Here is a 14,917-nt window from a genome sequence, read left to right as displayed (position 1 = left end):
TTGGTAGCTGTTCAATGTAGTGAATGACCTGCAAAGATTTAGCGTGTCAAATAAAGTATATTAATAGCAATGTCTGACGGTCACTTGCAGAAGAGCAGCGAGGCTGAATTTGAGTGGAAGCACCACAACAACCAGGAGCTGGAGCAAGTGTTGAAGGAGGTGGCTGAACGCTGCCATGATGTTGCCAGACTTTATGCACTCAACAAACCTTCCGTCAGGAACGTTCCTCTCTGGACTCTGGAACTCTCTGATAACCCAGGTCAACATGAGTTATGTGAGCATTACTCTCTCCTGTCTGGTGTATTGGTCTACAATGGTTTACTATACTCTTAGCTTCGGTTTTTGCAAGTAATAATAAGGTGTGAATGATGGTGAGATTTCTTTTATATAAAGTTCTGCATGACCTTATGTTACAGGGATCTGAAAATTTAATATTTCTTTCGTTGTCAATGACTTCGTATTAATTTTTTTTTTATTTGCCTGGTAGTGTCGTAACTTGAGTTTAATTAACTGTCAGTCCACCAAAAACTTAATACGTCCCTACAAAATACAAGAAATTTTCGATCATTTTTATTGCTTAAAATTTTACTTAATTATTAGTGGTGTCAGAGCAGCAGTTTGTGATATGTTCCAATAATTTAATTTTGTATATATGAACAAGTTTTTCAAGATTCCACGAAATTGGACCCCCCCCCCTCTCTCTTCCCCCGGCTCCCCTCCTCCTTTCCCCCCTCCCTAGGAAAACAGTGTAATTAGTTATGTAAATTCCACATGAATATAAAATAGTAATTAGATAAGATTGATTATTTTATATTAGGTAAATTTTGACAATGTTACGATCACCTGCTATCTTAGTGTTGTATAAAATATAAAAAAATATATCCCAAGTTTGCTTTATACATTATTTTACATCTCCCCCTCCCCCTGAGGGGGGAGGGGGGGAGGGGGAGGGGGGAGGGTGATAGCCAGACACTATATATACGTTTTATTCTCAAATAATGAGGCCACACATTTACAATTTCATTCATTCGTGTAGTAAAGTGAGAAAGTAATACAATACTAGGAGTGAACGTTCTTGTGTACAGTGGAACCTGAGTTCAAGTACGTGGCTAACATGCACGGTAATGAAGTGATGGGACGAGAGTTGGTGCTGGGTCTGGCTCACCACCTGTGCCAGGCATGGAGGGCAGGTGACCCTCATGTACGGAAACTCCTCTCAATCACCAGGATTCACCTCCTGCCATCCATGAACCCTGACGGATGGCAGCTCGCATCTGATACTGTAAGTATTTTAACTAATCTTCCTTCGAGGGGAGGACCGGGACACATGATTCTAGTGAACAGCTCTTGATGCGAAAAAATGGAGCTACCATCCTTTCCTTGGATAAAACCTAGTTACCTACCATTTCTCAGGCGCGCTATATGAATCTTATGGGTTTAGCGCTTCCCCCTAAATTTAACAATGTATTAATATGTAAACTTCAGATTTTTACACTTATTCATTATACTTTATCACATTGGTTATTCAAAACAGTCAAGATATTATGCATCATCATATTGCGTTTATTGGTATTTTGCTACGTTTTAAATGGTTTAAAAAATATTTTACTCTAACCTAATTGAGATATTTTAAGAAACTGTCTTAAGCGTGTAGAGTGAAGAACAAAAGTGCCACAATACCGTGGCTGGAACAATACACAAATACACTAGTTAATTAATGGCTCAAGTCGGACGTAAACATCATCGCAAGTTTCACCAATGTCAGGGTTATTTGTGAAAGTAAAGTGTTAATTAGGTTGGTAGATTGCGCCTCCCTCCAGCAGGAGACCTTTAACTTGTCTTTCTCTCCGTCAGGGTGGCAGAGACTACCTGAAGGGGCGGGCCAACAATAACAGTGTGGACCTCAACCGGGACTTCCCGGACCTGGATCGCATCATGTACAGCAATGAGGCCAGACATGTGCAACACAACAACCACCTCATGGATCAACTCCGCGGTCTGGACCACCAGGTAATATCCTGAACCCCTCAGTTGGACCATACAACCCTTATGCTATGTCAGTCTCTCAGGTGGACCACCAGGTATTGCCTCTGGACCTCTCAGAGAGGTGCACCCTGGAATAATACCGTGGTTCTTAACCGGGGGTATCCTTATACCTTGGGGGTATGGGATTCGATCTCTGAACAATTTGCCGTTTTTCTGTAAATAAATATGATATCCTTACGATTTTTTTCAGCTGTTCTGCTGCTAGCCATCCATATGTAAAGTAAAACGAAGCCTTACTGACGTCATACTGGTACCTAATAGGATTGGTGGTGGTGTTGATGATTTCGACAGTCTTTACGAAGGAGGTATGGGGACATATTGGGCATTCCATTGAGGGCCTGTCATAAAATAGGTTAAGAACCCCTGGATTACTGCCCTAGACCTCTCAGATGGAGCATGGACCGATAGGTACTGTCCAGGTCCTCGTACATTAACCTTAAACCATTAAGCACTAACCTGGACACATTAAGGTGTGTCCTGAACCACCAAGCACTGACATAGGTCTCCCAGAGTAACCATAACCCACTAGATGTGTGTTTCATTATTGTTCATTTGATCTTCCATTTGGTCTATTGTCAAATTTCCATTGTGTTAACACTTGGATTCCTGTCTCCTTCACACTTGGGTTCCCATTATGCTGTCTCCTTCACACCTGTTTCACATTATGCTGTCTCCTTCACACCTGGTTCACATTATGCTGTCTCCTTCACACCTGGGTTCCCATTATGCTGTCTCCTTCACACCTGGGTTCCCATTATGCTGTCTCCTTCACACCTGGGTTCCCATTATGCTGTCTCCTTCACACTTGGGTTCCCATTATGCTGTCTCCTTCACACCTGTTCCCATTATGCTGTCTCCTTCACACCTGGTTCCCATTATGCTGTCTCCTTCACACCTGGGTTCCCAATATGCTGTCTCATTCACACCTGGGTTCCCATTATGCTGTCTCCTTCACACCTGGGTTCCCATTATGCTGTCTCCTTCACACCTGGGTTCCCAATATGCTGTCTCCTTCACACCTGGGTTCCCATTATGCTGTCTCCTTCACACCTGGGTTCCCATTATGCTGTCTCCTTCACATCTGGGTTCCCATTATGCTGTCTCCTTCACACTTGGGTTTCCATTATGCTGTCTCCTTCACACCTGGGTTCCCATTATGCTGTCTCCTTCACACCTGGGTTCCCATTATGCTGTCTCCTTCACATCTGGGTTCCCATTATGCTGTCTCCTTCACACCTGGGTTCACATTATGCTGTCTCCTTCACACCTGGATTTCCATTATGCAGTCTCCTTCACACCTGGGTTCACATTATGCTGTCTCCTTCACACCTGGCTTCCCATTATGCTGTCTCCTTCACACCTGGGTTCCCATTATGCTGTCTCCTTCACATCTGGGTTCCCATTATGCTGTCTCCTTCACACCTGGGTTCCCATTATGCTGTCTCCTTCACACCTGGTTCTAATTATGCTGTCTCCTTCACACCTGGGTTCCCATTATGCTGTCTCCTTCACATCTGGGTTCCCATTATGCTGTCTCCTTCACACCTGGGTTCCCATTATGCTGTCTCCTTCACACCTGGGTTCCCATTATGCTGTCTCCTTCACACCTGGTTCTCATTATGCTGTCTCCTTCACACCTGGGTTCCCATTATGCTGTCTCCTTCACACCTGGGTTCCCATTATGCTGTCTCCTTCACACCTGGGTTCCCATTATGCTGTCTTCTTCACACCTGGTTCCCAATATGATGTCTCCTTCACAACTGGTTCCCATTATGCTGTCTCCTTCACACCTGGATTCCCATTATGCTGTCTCCTTCACACCTGGGTTCCCATTATGCTGTCTCCTTCACACCTGGTTCCCATTATGCTGTCTCGTTCACACCTGGGTTCCCATTATGCTGTCTCCTTCACACCTGGTTCCCATTATGCTGTCTCCTTCACACCTGGTTTCACATTATGCTGTCTCCTTCACACCTGGTTCCCATTATGCTGTCTCCTTCACACCTGGGTTCCCATTATGCTGTCTCTTTCACACCTGGTTCCCATTATGCTGTCTCCTTCACACCTGCATTCCCATTATGCTGTCTCCTTCACACCTGGGATCCCATTATGCTGTCTCCTTCACACCTGGGTTCCCATTATGCTGTCTCCTTCACACCTGGGTTCCCATTATGCTGTCTCCTTCACACCTGGTTCCCATTATGCTGTCTCCTTCACACCTGGGTTCCCATTATTCTGTCTCCTTCACACCTGGGTTCCCATTATGCTGTCTCCTTCACACCTGGGTTCCCATTATGCTGTCTCCTTCACACCTGGTTTCACATTATGCTGTCTCCTTCACACCTGGGTTTCCATTATGCTGTCTCCTTCACACCTGGGTTCCCATTATGCTGTCTCCTTCACACCTGGGTTCCCATTATGCTGTCTCCTTCACACCTGGGTTCCCATTATGCTGTCTCCTTCACACCTGGTTTCACATTATGCTGTCTCCTTCACACCTGGGTTCCCATTATGCTGTCTCCTTCACACCTGGTTTCACATTATGCTGTCTCCTTCACACCTGGTTTCACATTATGCTGTCTCGTTCACACCTGGGTTCCCATTATGCTGTCTCCTTCACACCTGGGTTCACATTATGCTGTCTCCTTCACACCTGGGTTTCCATTATGCTGTCTCCTTCACACCTGGGTTCCCATTATGCTGTCTCCTTCACACCTGGGTTCACATTATGCTGTCTCCTTCACACCTGGGTTCACATTATGCTGTCTCCTTCACACCTGGGTTCCCATTATGCTGTCTCCTTCACACCTGGGTTCCCATTATGCTGTCTCCTTCACACCTGGGTTCACATTATGCTGTCTCCTTCACACCTGGGTTCACATTATGCTGTCTCCTTCACACCTGGGTTCACATTATGCTGTCTCCTTCACACCTGGGTTCCCATTATGCTGTCTCCTTCACACCTGGGTTCACATTATGCTGTCTCCTTCACACCTGGGTTCACATTATGCTGTCTCCTTCACACCTGGTTTCACATTATGCTGTCTCCTTCACACCTGGTTTCACATTATGCTGTCTCCTTCACACCTGGTTTCACATTATGCTGTCTCCTTCACACCTGGTTTCACATTATGCTGTCTCCTTCACACCTGGGTTCACATTATGCTGTCTCCTTCACACCTGGGTTCTCATTATGCTGTCTCATTCACACCTGGGTTCCCATTATGCTGTCTCCTTCACACCTGGGTTCACATTATGCTGTCTCCTTCACACCTGGGTTCACATTATGCTGTCTCCTTCACACCTGGGTTCCCATTATGCTGTCTCCTTCACACCTGGGTTCCCATTATGCTGTCTCCTTCACACCTGGGTTCACATTATGCTGTCTCCTTCACACCTGGGTTCACATTATGCTGTCTCCTTCACACCTGGTTTCACATTATGCTGTCTCCTTCACACCTGGGTTCCATTATGCTGTCTCCTTCACACCTGGGTTCCCATTATGCTGTCTCCTTCACACCTGGGTTCCCATTATGCTGTCTCCTTCACACCTGGGTTCCCATTATGCTGTCTCCTTCACACCTGGGTTCCCTGTCTCCTTCATTATGCTGTCTCCATCACACCTGGGTTCCCATTATGCTGTCTCCTTCACACCTGGGTTCACATTATGCTGTCTCCTTCACACCTGGGTTCCCATTATGCTGTCTCCTTCACACCTGGGTTCCCATTATGCTGTCTCCTTCACACCTGGGTTCCCATTATGCTGTCTCCTTCACACCTGGGTTCCCATTATGCTGTCTCCTTCACACCTGGGTTCCCATTATGCTGTCTCCTTCACACCTGGGTTCCCATTATGCTGTCTCCTTCACACCTGGGTTCACATTATGCTGTCTCCTTCACACCTGGTTTCACATTATGCTGTCTCCTTCACACCTGGGTTCACATTATGCTGTCTCCTTCAAACCTGGGTTCCCATTATGCTGTCTCCTTCACACCTGGGTTTCACATTATGCTGTCTCCTTCACACCTGGGTTCACATTATGCTGTCTCCTTCACACCTGGTTTCACATTATGCTGTCTCCTTCACACCTGGGTTCCCATTATGCTGTCTCCTTCACACCTGGTTTCACATTATGCTGTCTCCTTCACACCTGGTTTCACATTATGCTGTCTCCTTCACACCTGGGTTCCCATTATGCTGTCTCCTTCACACCTGGTTTCACATTATGCTGTCTCCTTCACACCTGGGTTCACATTATGCTGTCTCCTTCACACCTGGGTTCTCATTATGCTGTCTCATTCACACCTGGGTTCACATTATGCTGTCTCCTTCACACCTGGGTTCCATTATGCTGTCTCCTTCACACCTGGGTTCCCATTATGCTGTCTCCTTCACACCTGGGTTCCCATTATGCTGTCTCCTTCACACCTGGGTTCACATTATGCTGTCTCCTTCACACCTGGTTTCACATTATGCTGTCTCACCACATTATGCTGTCTGGGTTCACATTATGCTGTCTCCTTCACACCTGGGTTCACATTATGCTGTCTCCTTCACACCTGGGTTCACATTATGCTGTCTCCTTCACACCTGGGTTCCCATTATGCTGTCTCCTTCACACCTGGGTTCCCATTATGCTGTCTCCTTAACACCTGGGTTCACATTATGCTGTCTCCTTCACACCTGGGTTCCCATTATGCTGTCTCCTTCACACCTGGGTTCCCATTATGCTGTCTCCTTCACACCTGGTTCCCATTATGATGTCTCCTTCACACCTGGGTTCCCATTATGCTGTCTCCTTCACACCTGGGTTCCCATTATGCTGTCTCCTTCACACCTGGGTTCACATTATGCTGTCTCCTTCACACCTGGGTTCACATTATGCTGTCTCCTTCACACCTGGGTTCTTCTTCCATTATGCTGTCTCCTTCACACCTGGGTTCACATTATGCTGTCTCCTTCACACCTGGGTTCACATTATGCTGTCTCCTTCACACCTGGGTTCACATTATGCTGTCTCCTTCACACCTGGGTTCACATTATGCTGTCTCCTTCACACCTGGGTTCACATTATGCTGTCTCCTTCACACCTGGGTTCCCATTATGCTGTCTCCTTCACACCTGGGTTCACATTATGCTGTCTCCTTCACACCTGGGTTCACATTATGCTGTCTCCTTCACACCTGGTTTCACATTATGCTGTCTCCTTCACACCTGGGTTCACATTATGCTGTCTCCTTCACACCTGGGTTCACATTATGCTGTCTCCTTCACACCTGGGTTCCCATTATGCTGTCTCCTTCACACCTGGGTTCACATTATGCTGTCTCCTTCACACCTGGTTTCACATTATGCTGTCTCCTTCACACCTGGGTTCACATTATGCTGTCTCCTTCACACCTGGGTTCCCATTATGCTGTCTCCTTCACACCTGGGTTCCCATTATGCTGTCTCCTTCACACCTGGGTTCCCATTATGATGTCTCCTTCACACCTGGGTTCACATTATGCTGTCTCCTTCACACCTGGGTTCCCATTATGCTGTCTCCTTCACACCTGGGTTCACATTATGCTGTCTCCTTCACACCTGGGTTCCCATTATGCTGTCTCCTTCACACCTGGGTTCCCATTATGCTGTCTCCTTCACACCTGGGTTCCCATTATGCTGTCTCCTTCACACCTGGGTTCACATTATGCTGTCTCCTTCACACCTGGGTTCACATTATGCTGTCTCCTTCACACCTGGGTTCACATTATGCTGTCTCCTTCACACCTGGGTTCCCATTATGCTGTCTCCTTCACACCTGGGTTCCCATTATGCTGTCTCCTTCACACCTGGGTTCCCATTATGCTGTCTCCTTCACACCTGGGTTCCCATTATGCTGTCTCCTTCACACCTGGGTTCCCATTATGCTGTCTCCTTCACACCTGGGTTCCCATTATGCTGTCTCCTTCACACCTGGGTTCCCATTATGCTGTCTCCTTCACACCTGGGTTCCCATTATGCTGTCTCCTTCACACCTGGGTTCCCATTATGCTGTCTCCTTCACACCTGGGTTCACATTATGCTGTCTCCTTCACACCTGGGTTCCCATTATGCTGTCTCCTTCACACCTGGGTTCCCATTATGCTGTCTCCTTCACACCTGGGTTCCCATTATGCTGTCTCCTTCACACCTGGGTTCCCATTATGCTGTCTCCTTCACACCTGGTTTCACATTATGCTGTCTCCTTCACACCTGGGTTCCCATTATGCTGTCTCCTTCACACCTGGTTTCACATTATGCTGTCTCCTTCACACCTGGTTTCACATTATGCTGTCTCCTTCACACCTGGGTTCCCATTATGCTGTCTCCTTCACACCTGGGTTCACATTATGCTGTCTCCTTCACACCTGGGTTTCCATTATGCTGTCTCCTTCACACCTGGGTTCCCATTATGCTGTCTCCTTCACACCTGGGTTCCCATTATGCTGTCTCCTTCACACCTGGGTTCACATTATGCTGTCTCCTTCACACCTGGGTTCACATTATGCTGTCTCCTTCACACCTGGGTTCCCATTATGCTGTCTCCTTCACACCTGGGTTCCCATTATGCTGTCTCCTTCACACCTGGGTTCACATTATGCTGTCTCCTTCACACCTGGGTTCACATTATGCTGTCTCCTTCACACCTGGGTTCCCATTATGCTGTCTCCTTCACACCTGGGTTCACATTATGCTGTCTCCTTCACGCCTGGGTTCCATTATGCTGTCTCCTTCACACCTGGGTTCCCATTATGCTGTCTCCTTCACACCTGGGTTCCCATTATGCTGTCTCCTTCACACCTGGGTTCACATTATGCTGTCTCCTTCACACCTGGGTTCACATTATGCTGTCTCCTTCACACCTGGGTTCACATTATGCTGTCTCCTTCACACCTGGGTTCCCATTATGCTGTCTCCTTCACACCTGGGTTCCCATTATGCTGTCTCCTTCACACCTGGGTTTCCATTATGCTGTCTCCTTCACACCTGGGTTCCCATTATGCTGTCTCCTTCACACCTGGGTTCCCATTATGCTGTCTCCTTCACACCTGGGTTCCCATTATGCTGTCTCCTTCACACCTGGGTTCACATTATGCTGTCTCCTTCACACCTGGGTTCTCATTATGCTGTCTCCTTCACACCTGGTTTCACATTATGCTGTCTCCTTCACACCTGGGTTCCCATTATGCTGTCTCCTTCACACCTGGGTTCCCATTATGCTGTCTCCTTCACACCTGGGTTCCCATTATGCTGTCTCCTTCACACCTGGGTTCCCATTATGCTGTCTCCTTCACACCTGGTTCTATTATGCTGTCTCCTTCACACCTGGGTTCCCATTATGCTGTCTCCTTCACACCTGGGTTCCCATTATGCTGTCTCCTTCACACCTGGGTTCCCATTATGCTGTCTCCTTCACACCTGGGTTCCCATTATGCTGTCTCCTTCACACCTGGTTCTCATTATGCTGTCTCCTTCACACCTGGGTTCCCATTATGCTGTCTCCTTCACACCTGGGTTCCCATTATGCTGTCTCCTTCACACCTGGGTTCCCATTATGCTGTCTTCTTCACACCTGGTTCCCAATATGATGTCTCCTTCACAACTGGTTCCCATTATGCTGTCTCCTTCACACCTGGATTCCCATTATGCTGTCTCCTTCACACCTGGGTTCCCATTATGCTGTCTCCTTCACACCTGGTTCCCATTATGCTGTCTCGTTCACACCTGGGTTCCCATAACGCTGTCTCCTTCACACCTGGTTCCCATTATGCTGTCTCCTTCACACCTGGTTTCACATTATGCTGTCTCCTTCACACCTGGTTCCCATTATGCTGTCTCCTTCACACCTGGGTTCCCATTATGCTGTCTCTTTCACACCTGGTTCCCATTATGCTGTCTCCTTCACACCTGGGTTCCCATTATGCTGTCTCCTTCACACCTGGGATCCCATTATGCTGTCTCCTTCACACCTGGGTTCCCATTATGCTGTCTCCTTCACACCTGGGTTCCCATTATGCTGTCTCCTTCACACCTGGTTCCCATTATGCTGTCTCCTTCACACCTGGGTTCCCATTATTCTGTCTCCTTCACACCTGGGTTCCCATTATGCTGTCTCCTTCACACCTGGGTTCCCATTATGCTGTCTCCTTCACACCTGGTTTCACATTATGCTGTCTCCTTCACACCTGGGTTTCCATTATGCTGTCTCCTTCACACCTGGGTTCCCATTATGCTGTCTCCTTCACACCTGGGTTCCCATTATGCTGTCTCCTTCACACCTGGGTTCCCATTATGCTGTCTCCTTCACACCTGGTTTCACATTATGCTGTCTCCTTCACACCTGGGTTCCCATTATGCTGTCTCCTTCACACCTGGTTTCACATTATGCTGTCTCCTTCACACCTGGTTTCACATTATGCTGTCTCGTTCACACCTGGGTTCCCATTATGCTGTCTCCTTCACACCTGGGTTCACATTATGCTGTCTCCTTCACACCTGGGTTTCCATTATGCTGTCTCCTTCACACCTGGGTTCCCATTATGCTGTCTCCTTCACACCTGGGTTCACATTATGCTGTCTCCTTCACACCTGGGTTCACATTATGCTGTCTCCTTCACACCTGGGTTCCCATTATGCTGTCTCCTTCACACCTGGGTTCCCATTATGCTGTCTCCTTCACACCTGGGTTCACATTATGCTGTCTCCTTCACACCTGGGTTCACATTATGCTGTCTCCTTCACACCTGGGTTCACATTATGCTGTCTCCTTCACACCTGGGTTCCCATTATGCTGTCTCCTTCACACCTGGGTTCACATTATGCTGTCTCCTTCACACCTGGGTTCACATTATGCTGTCTCCTTCACACCTGGTTTCACATTATGCTGTCTCCTTCACACCTGGTTTCACATTATGCTGTCTCCTTCACACCTGGTTTCACATTATGCTGTCTCCTTCACACCTGGTTTCACATTATGCTGTCTCCTTCACACCTGGGTTCACATTATGCTGTCTCCTTCACACCTGGGTTCTCATTATGCTGTCTCATTCACACCTGGGTTCCCATTATGCTGTCTCCTTCACACCTGGGTTCACATTATGCTGTCTCCTTCACACCTGGGTTCACATTATGCTGTCTCCTTCACACCTGGGTTCCCATTATGCTGTCTCCTTCACACCTGGGTTCCCATTATGCTGTCTCCTTCACACCTGGGTTCACATTATGCTGTCTCCTTCACACCTGGGTTCACATTATGCTGTCTCCTTCACACCTGGTTTCACATTATGCTGTCTCCTTCACACCTGGGTTCCATTATGCTGTCTCCTTCACACCTGGGTTCCCATTATGCTGTCTCCTTCACACCTGGGTTCCCATTATGCTGTCTCCTTCACACCTGGGTTCCCATTATGCTGTCTCCTTCACACCTGGGTTCCCATTATGCTGTCTCCTTCACACCTGGGTTCCCATTATGCTGTCTCCTTCACACCTGGTTTCACATTATGCTGTCTCCATCACACCTGGGTTCCCATTATGCTGTCTCCTTCACACCTGGGTTCACATTATGCTGTCTCCTTCACACCTGGGTTCCCATTATGCTGTCTCCTTCACACCTGGGTTCCCATTATGCTGTCTCCTTCACACCTGGGTTCCCATTATGCTGTCTCCTTCACACCTGGGTTCCCATTATGCTGTCTCCTTCACACCTGGGTTCACATTATGCTGTCTCCTTCACACCTGGGTTCACATTATGCTGTCTCCTTCACATCTGGGTTCCCATTATGCTGTCTCCTTCACACCTGGGTTCCCATTATGCTGTCTCCTTCACACCTGGGTTTCCATTATGCTGTCTCCTTCACACCTGGGTTCCCATTATGCTGTCTCCTTCACACCTGGTTTCACATTATGCTGTCTCCTTCACACCTGGGTTTCCATTATGCTGTCTCCCTCACACCTGGTTTCACATTATGCTGTCTCCTTCACACCTGGGTTCCCATTATGCTGTCTCCTTCACACCTGGGTTCCCATTATGCTGTCTCCTTCACACCTGGTTTCCCATTATGCTGTCTCCTTCACACATGGGTTCACATTATGCTGTCTCCTTCACACCTGGGTTCCCATTATGCTGTCTCCTTTACACCTGGTTTCACATTATGCTGTCTCCTTCACACCTGGGTTTCCATTATGCTGTCTCCTTCACACCTGGTTTCACATTATGCTGTCTCCTTCAAACCTGGGTTCCCATTATGCTGTCTCCTTCACACCTGGGTTCACATTATGCTGTCTCCTTCACACCTGGTTTCACATTATGCTGTCTCCTTCACACCTGGGTTCCCATTATGATGTCTCATTCACACCTGGGTTCCCATTATGCTGTCTCCTTCACACCTGGGTTCACATTATGCTGTCTCCTTCACACCTGGGTTCACATTATGCAGTCTCCTTCACACCTGGGTTCCCATTATGCTGTCTCCTTCACACCTGGGATCACATTATGCTGTCTCCTTCACACCTGGGTTCACATTATGCTGTCTCCTTCACACCTGGTTTCACATTATGCTGTCTCCTTCACACCTGGTTTCACATTATGCTGTCTCCTTCACACCTGGTTTCACATTATGCTGTCTCCTTCACACCTGGTTTCACATTATGCTGTCTCCTTCACACCTGGTTTCACATATGCTGTCTCCTTCACACCTGGGTTCCCATTATGCTGTCTCCTTCACACCTGGTTTCACATTATGCTGTCTCCTTCACACCTGGTTTCACATTATGCTGTCTCCTTCACACCTGGGTTCCCATTATGCTGTCTCCTTCACACCTGGGTTCACATTATGCTGTCTCCTTCACACCTGGTTTCACATTATGCTGTCTCCTTCACACCTGGGTTCCCATTATGATGTCTCCTTCACACCTGGGTTCACATTATGCAGTCTCCTTCACACCTGGGTTCCCATTATGCTGTCTCCTTCACACCTGGGTTCCCATTATGCTGTGTCCTTCACACCTGGGTTCCCATTATGATGTCTCCTTCACACCTGGGTTCACATTATGCTGTCTCCTTCACACCTGGTTTCACATTATGCTGTGTCCCTCACACCTGGTTTCACATTATGCTGTCTCTTTCACACCTGTGTTCACATTATGCAGCCTCCTTCACACGTGGGTTCCCATTATGCTGTCTCCTTCACACCTGGGTTCCCATTATGCTGTCTCCTTCACACCTGGGTTCACATTATGCAGTCTCCTTCACACCTGGGTTCCCATTATGCTGTCTCCTTCACACCTGGGTTCCCATTATGCTGTCTCCTTCACACCTGGTTTCACATTATGCTGTCTCCTTCACACCTGGGTTCCCATTATGCTGTCTCCTTCACATCTGGGTTCCCATTATGCTGTCTCCTTCACACCTGGTTCCCATTATGATGTCTCCTTCACACCTGGCTTCCCATTATGCTGTCTCCTTCACATCTGGGTTCCCATTATGCTGTCTCCTTCACACCTGGGTTCCCATTATGCTGTCTCCTTCACACCTGGGTTCTCATTATGCTGTCTCCTTCACACCTGGTTCCCATTATGCTGTCTTCTTCACACCTGGGATCCCATTATGCTGTCTCCTTCACACCTGGGTTCCCATTATGCTGTCTCCTTCACACCTGGGTTCTCATTATGCTGTCTCCTTCACACCTGGGTTTCCATTATGCTGTCTCCCTCACACCTGGTTTCACATTATGCTGTCTCCTTCACACCTGGGTTCCCATTATGCTGTCTCCTTCACACCTGGGTTCCCATTATGCTGTCTCCTTCACACCTGGGTTCCCATTATGCTGTCTCCTTCACACCTGGGTTCACATTATGCTGTCTCCTTCACACCTGGGTTCCCATTATGCTGTCTCCTTCACACCTGGTTTCACATTATGCTGTCTCCTTCACACCTGGGTTTCCATTATGCTGTCTCCTTCACACCTGGTTTCACATTATGCTGTCTCCTTCAAACCTGGGTTCCCATTATGCTGTCTCCTTCACACCTGGGTTCACATTATGCTGTCTCCTTCACACCTGGGCTGTCTCCTTCACACCTGGGTTCCCATTATGATGTCTCATTCACACCTGGGTTCCCATTATGCTGTCTCCTTCACACCTGGGTTCACATTATGCTGTCTCCTTCACACCTGGGTTCACATTATGCAGTCTCCTTCACACCTGGGTTCCCATTATGCTGTCTCCTTCACACCTGGGATCACATTATGCTGTCTCCTTCACACCTGGGTTCACATTATGCTGTCTCCTTCACACCTGGTTTCACATTATGCTGTCTCCTTCACACCTGGTTTCACATTATGCTGTCTCCTTCACACCTGGGCTTCTCCATTATGCTGTCTCCTTCACACCTGGTCTCTGTCTCCTTCACACCTGGGTTCCCATTATGCTGTCTCCTTCACACCTGGTTTCACATTATGCTGTCTCCTTCACACCTGGGTTCACATTATGCTGTCTCCTTCACACCTGGGTTCCCATTATGCTGTCTCCTTCACACCTGGGTTCACATTATGCTGTCTCCTTCACACCTGGTTTCACATTATGCTGTCTCCTTCACACCTGGGTTCCCATTATGATGTCTCCTTCACACCTGGGTTCACATTATGCAGTCTCCTTCACACCTGGGTTCCCATTATGCTGTCTCCTTCACACCTGGGTTCCCATTATGCTGTCTCCTTCACACCTGGGTTCCCATTATGATGTCTCCTTCACACCTGGGTTCACATTATGCTGTCTCCTTCACACCTGGTTTCACATTATGCTGTCTCCTTCACACCTGGTTTCACATTATGCTGTCTCTTTCACACC

At 47.8% G+C, this 14,917-nt stretch overlaps 1 protein-coding gene across 1 annotated transcript in view; it reads left to right on the top strand.

Moving 5' to 3' along the window:
• The window catches only part of LOC138853133 (carboxypeptidase E-like), a 164,446-nt gene that overhangs the window by 66,379 nt on the left and 83,150 nt on the right, over positions 1–14,917 (top strand). Inside the window, exons 3-5 of the mRNA XM_070088070.1 lie at positions 91–274; positions 1,086–1,282; positions 1,855–2,010. Coding sequence (XP_069944171.1) covers positions 91–274; positions 1,086–1,282; positions 1,855–2,010 — 537 coding nt within the window. The remainder of the gene's footprint in view (positions 1–90; positions 275–1,085; positions 1,283–1,854; positions 2,011–14,917) is intronic.

The sequence above is a fragment of the Cherax quadricarinatus genome, chromosome 23 (genome assembly GCF_038502225.1).
Source record: "Cherax quadricarinatus isolate ZL_2023a chromosome 23, ASM3850222v1, whole genome shotgun sequence".
NCBI classification, from domain to species: domain Eukaryota; kingdom Metazoa; phylum Arthropoda; class Malacostraca; order Decapoda; family Parastacidae; genus Cherax; species Cherax quadricarinatus.
Note: the sequence above shows the minus strand (reverse complement) of the source record. Positions and strands in the feature narration are given on the sequence as shown.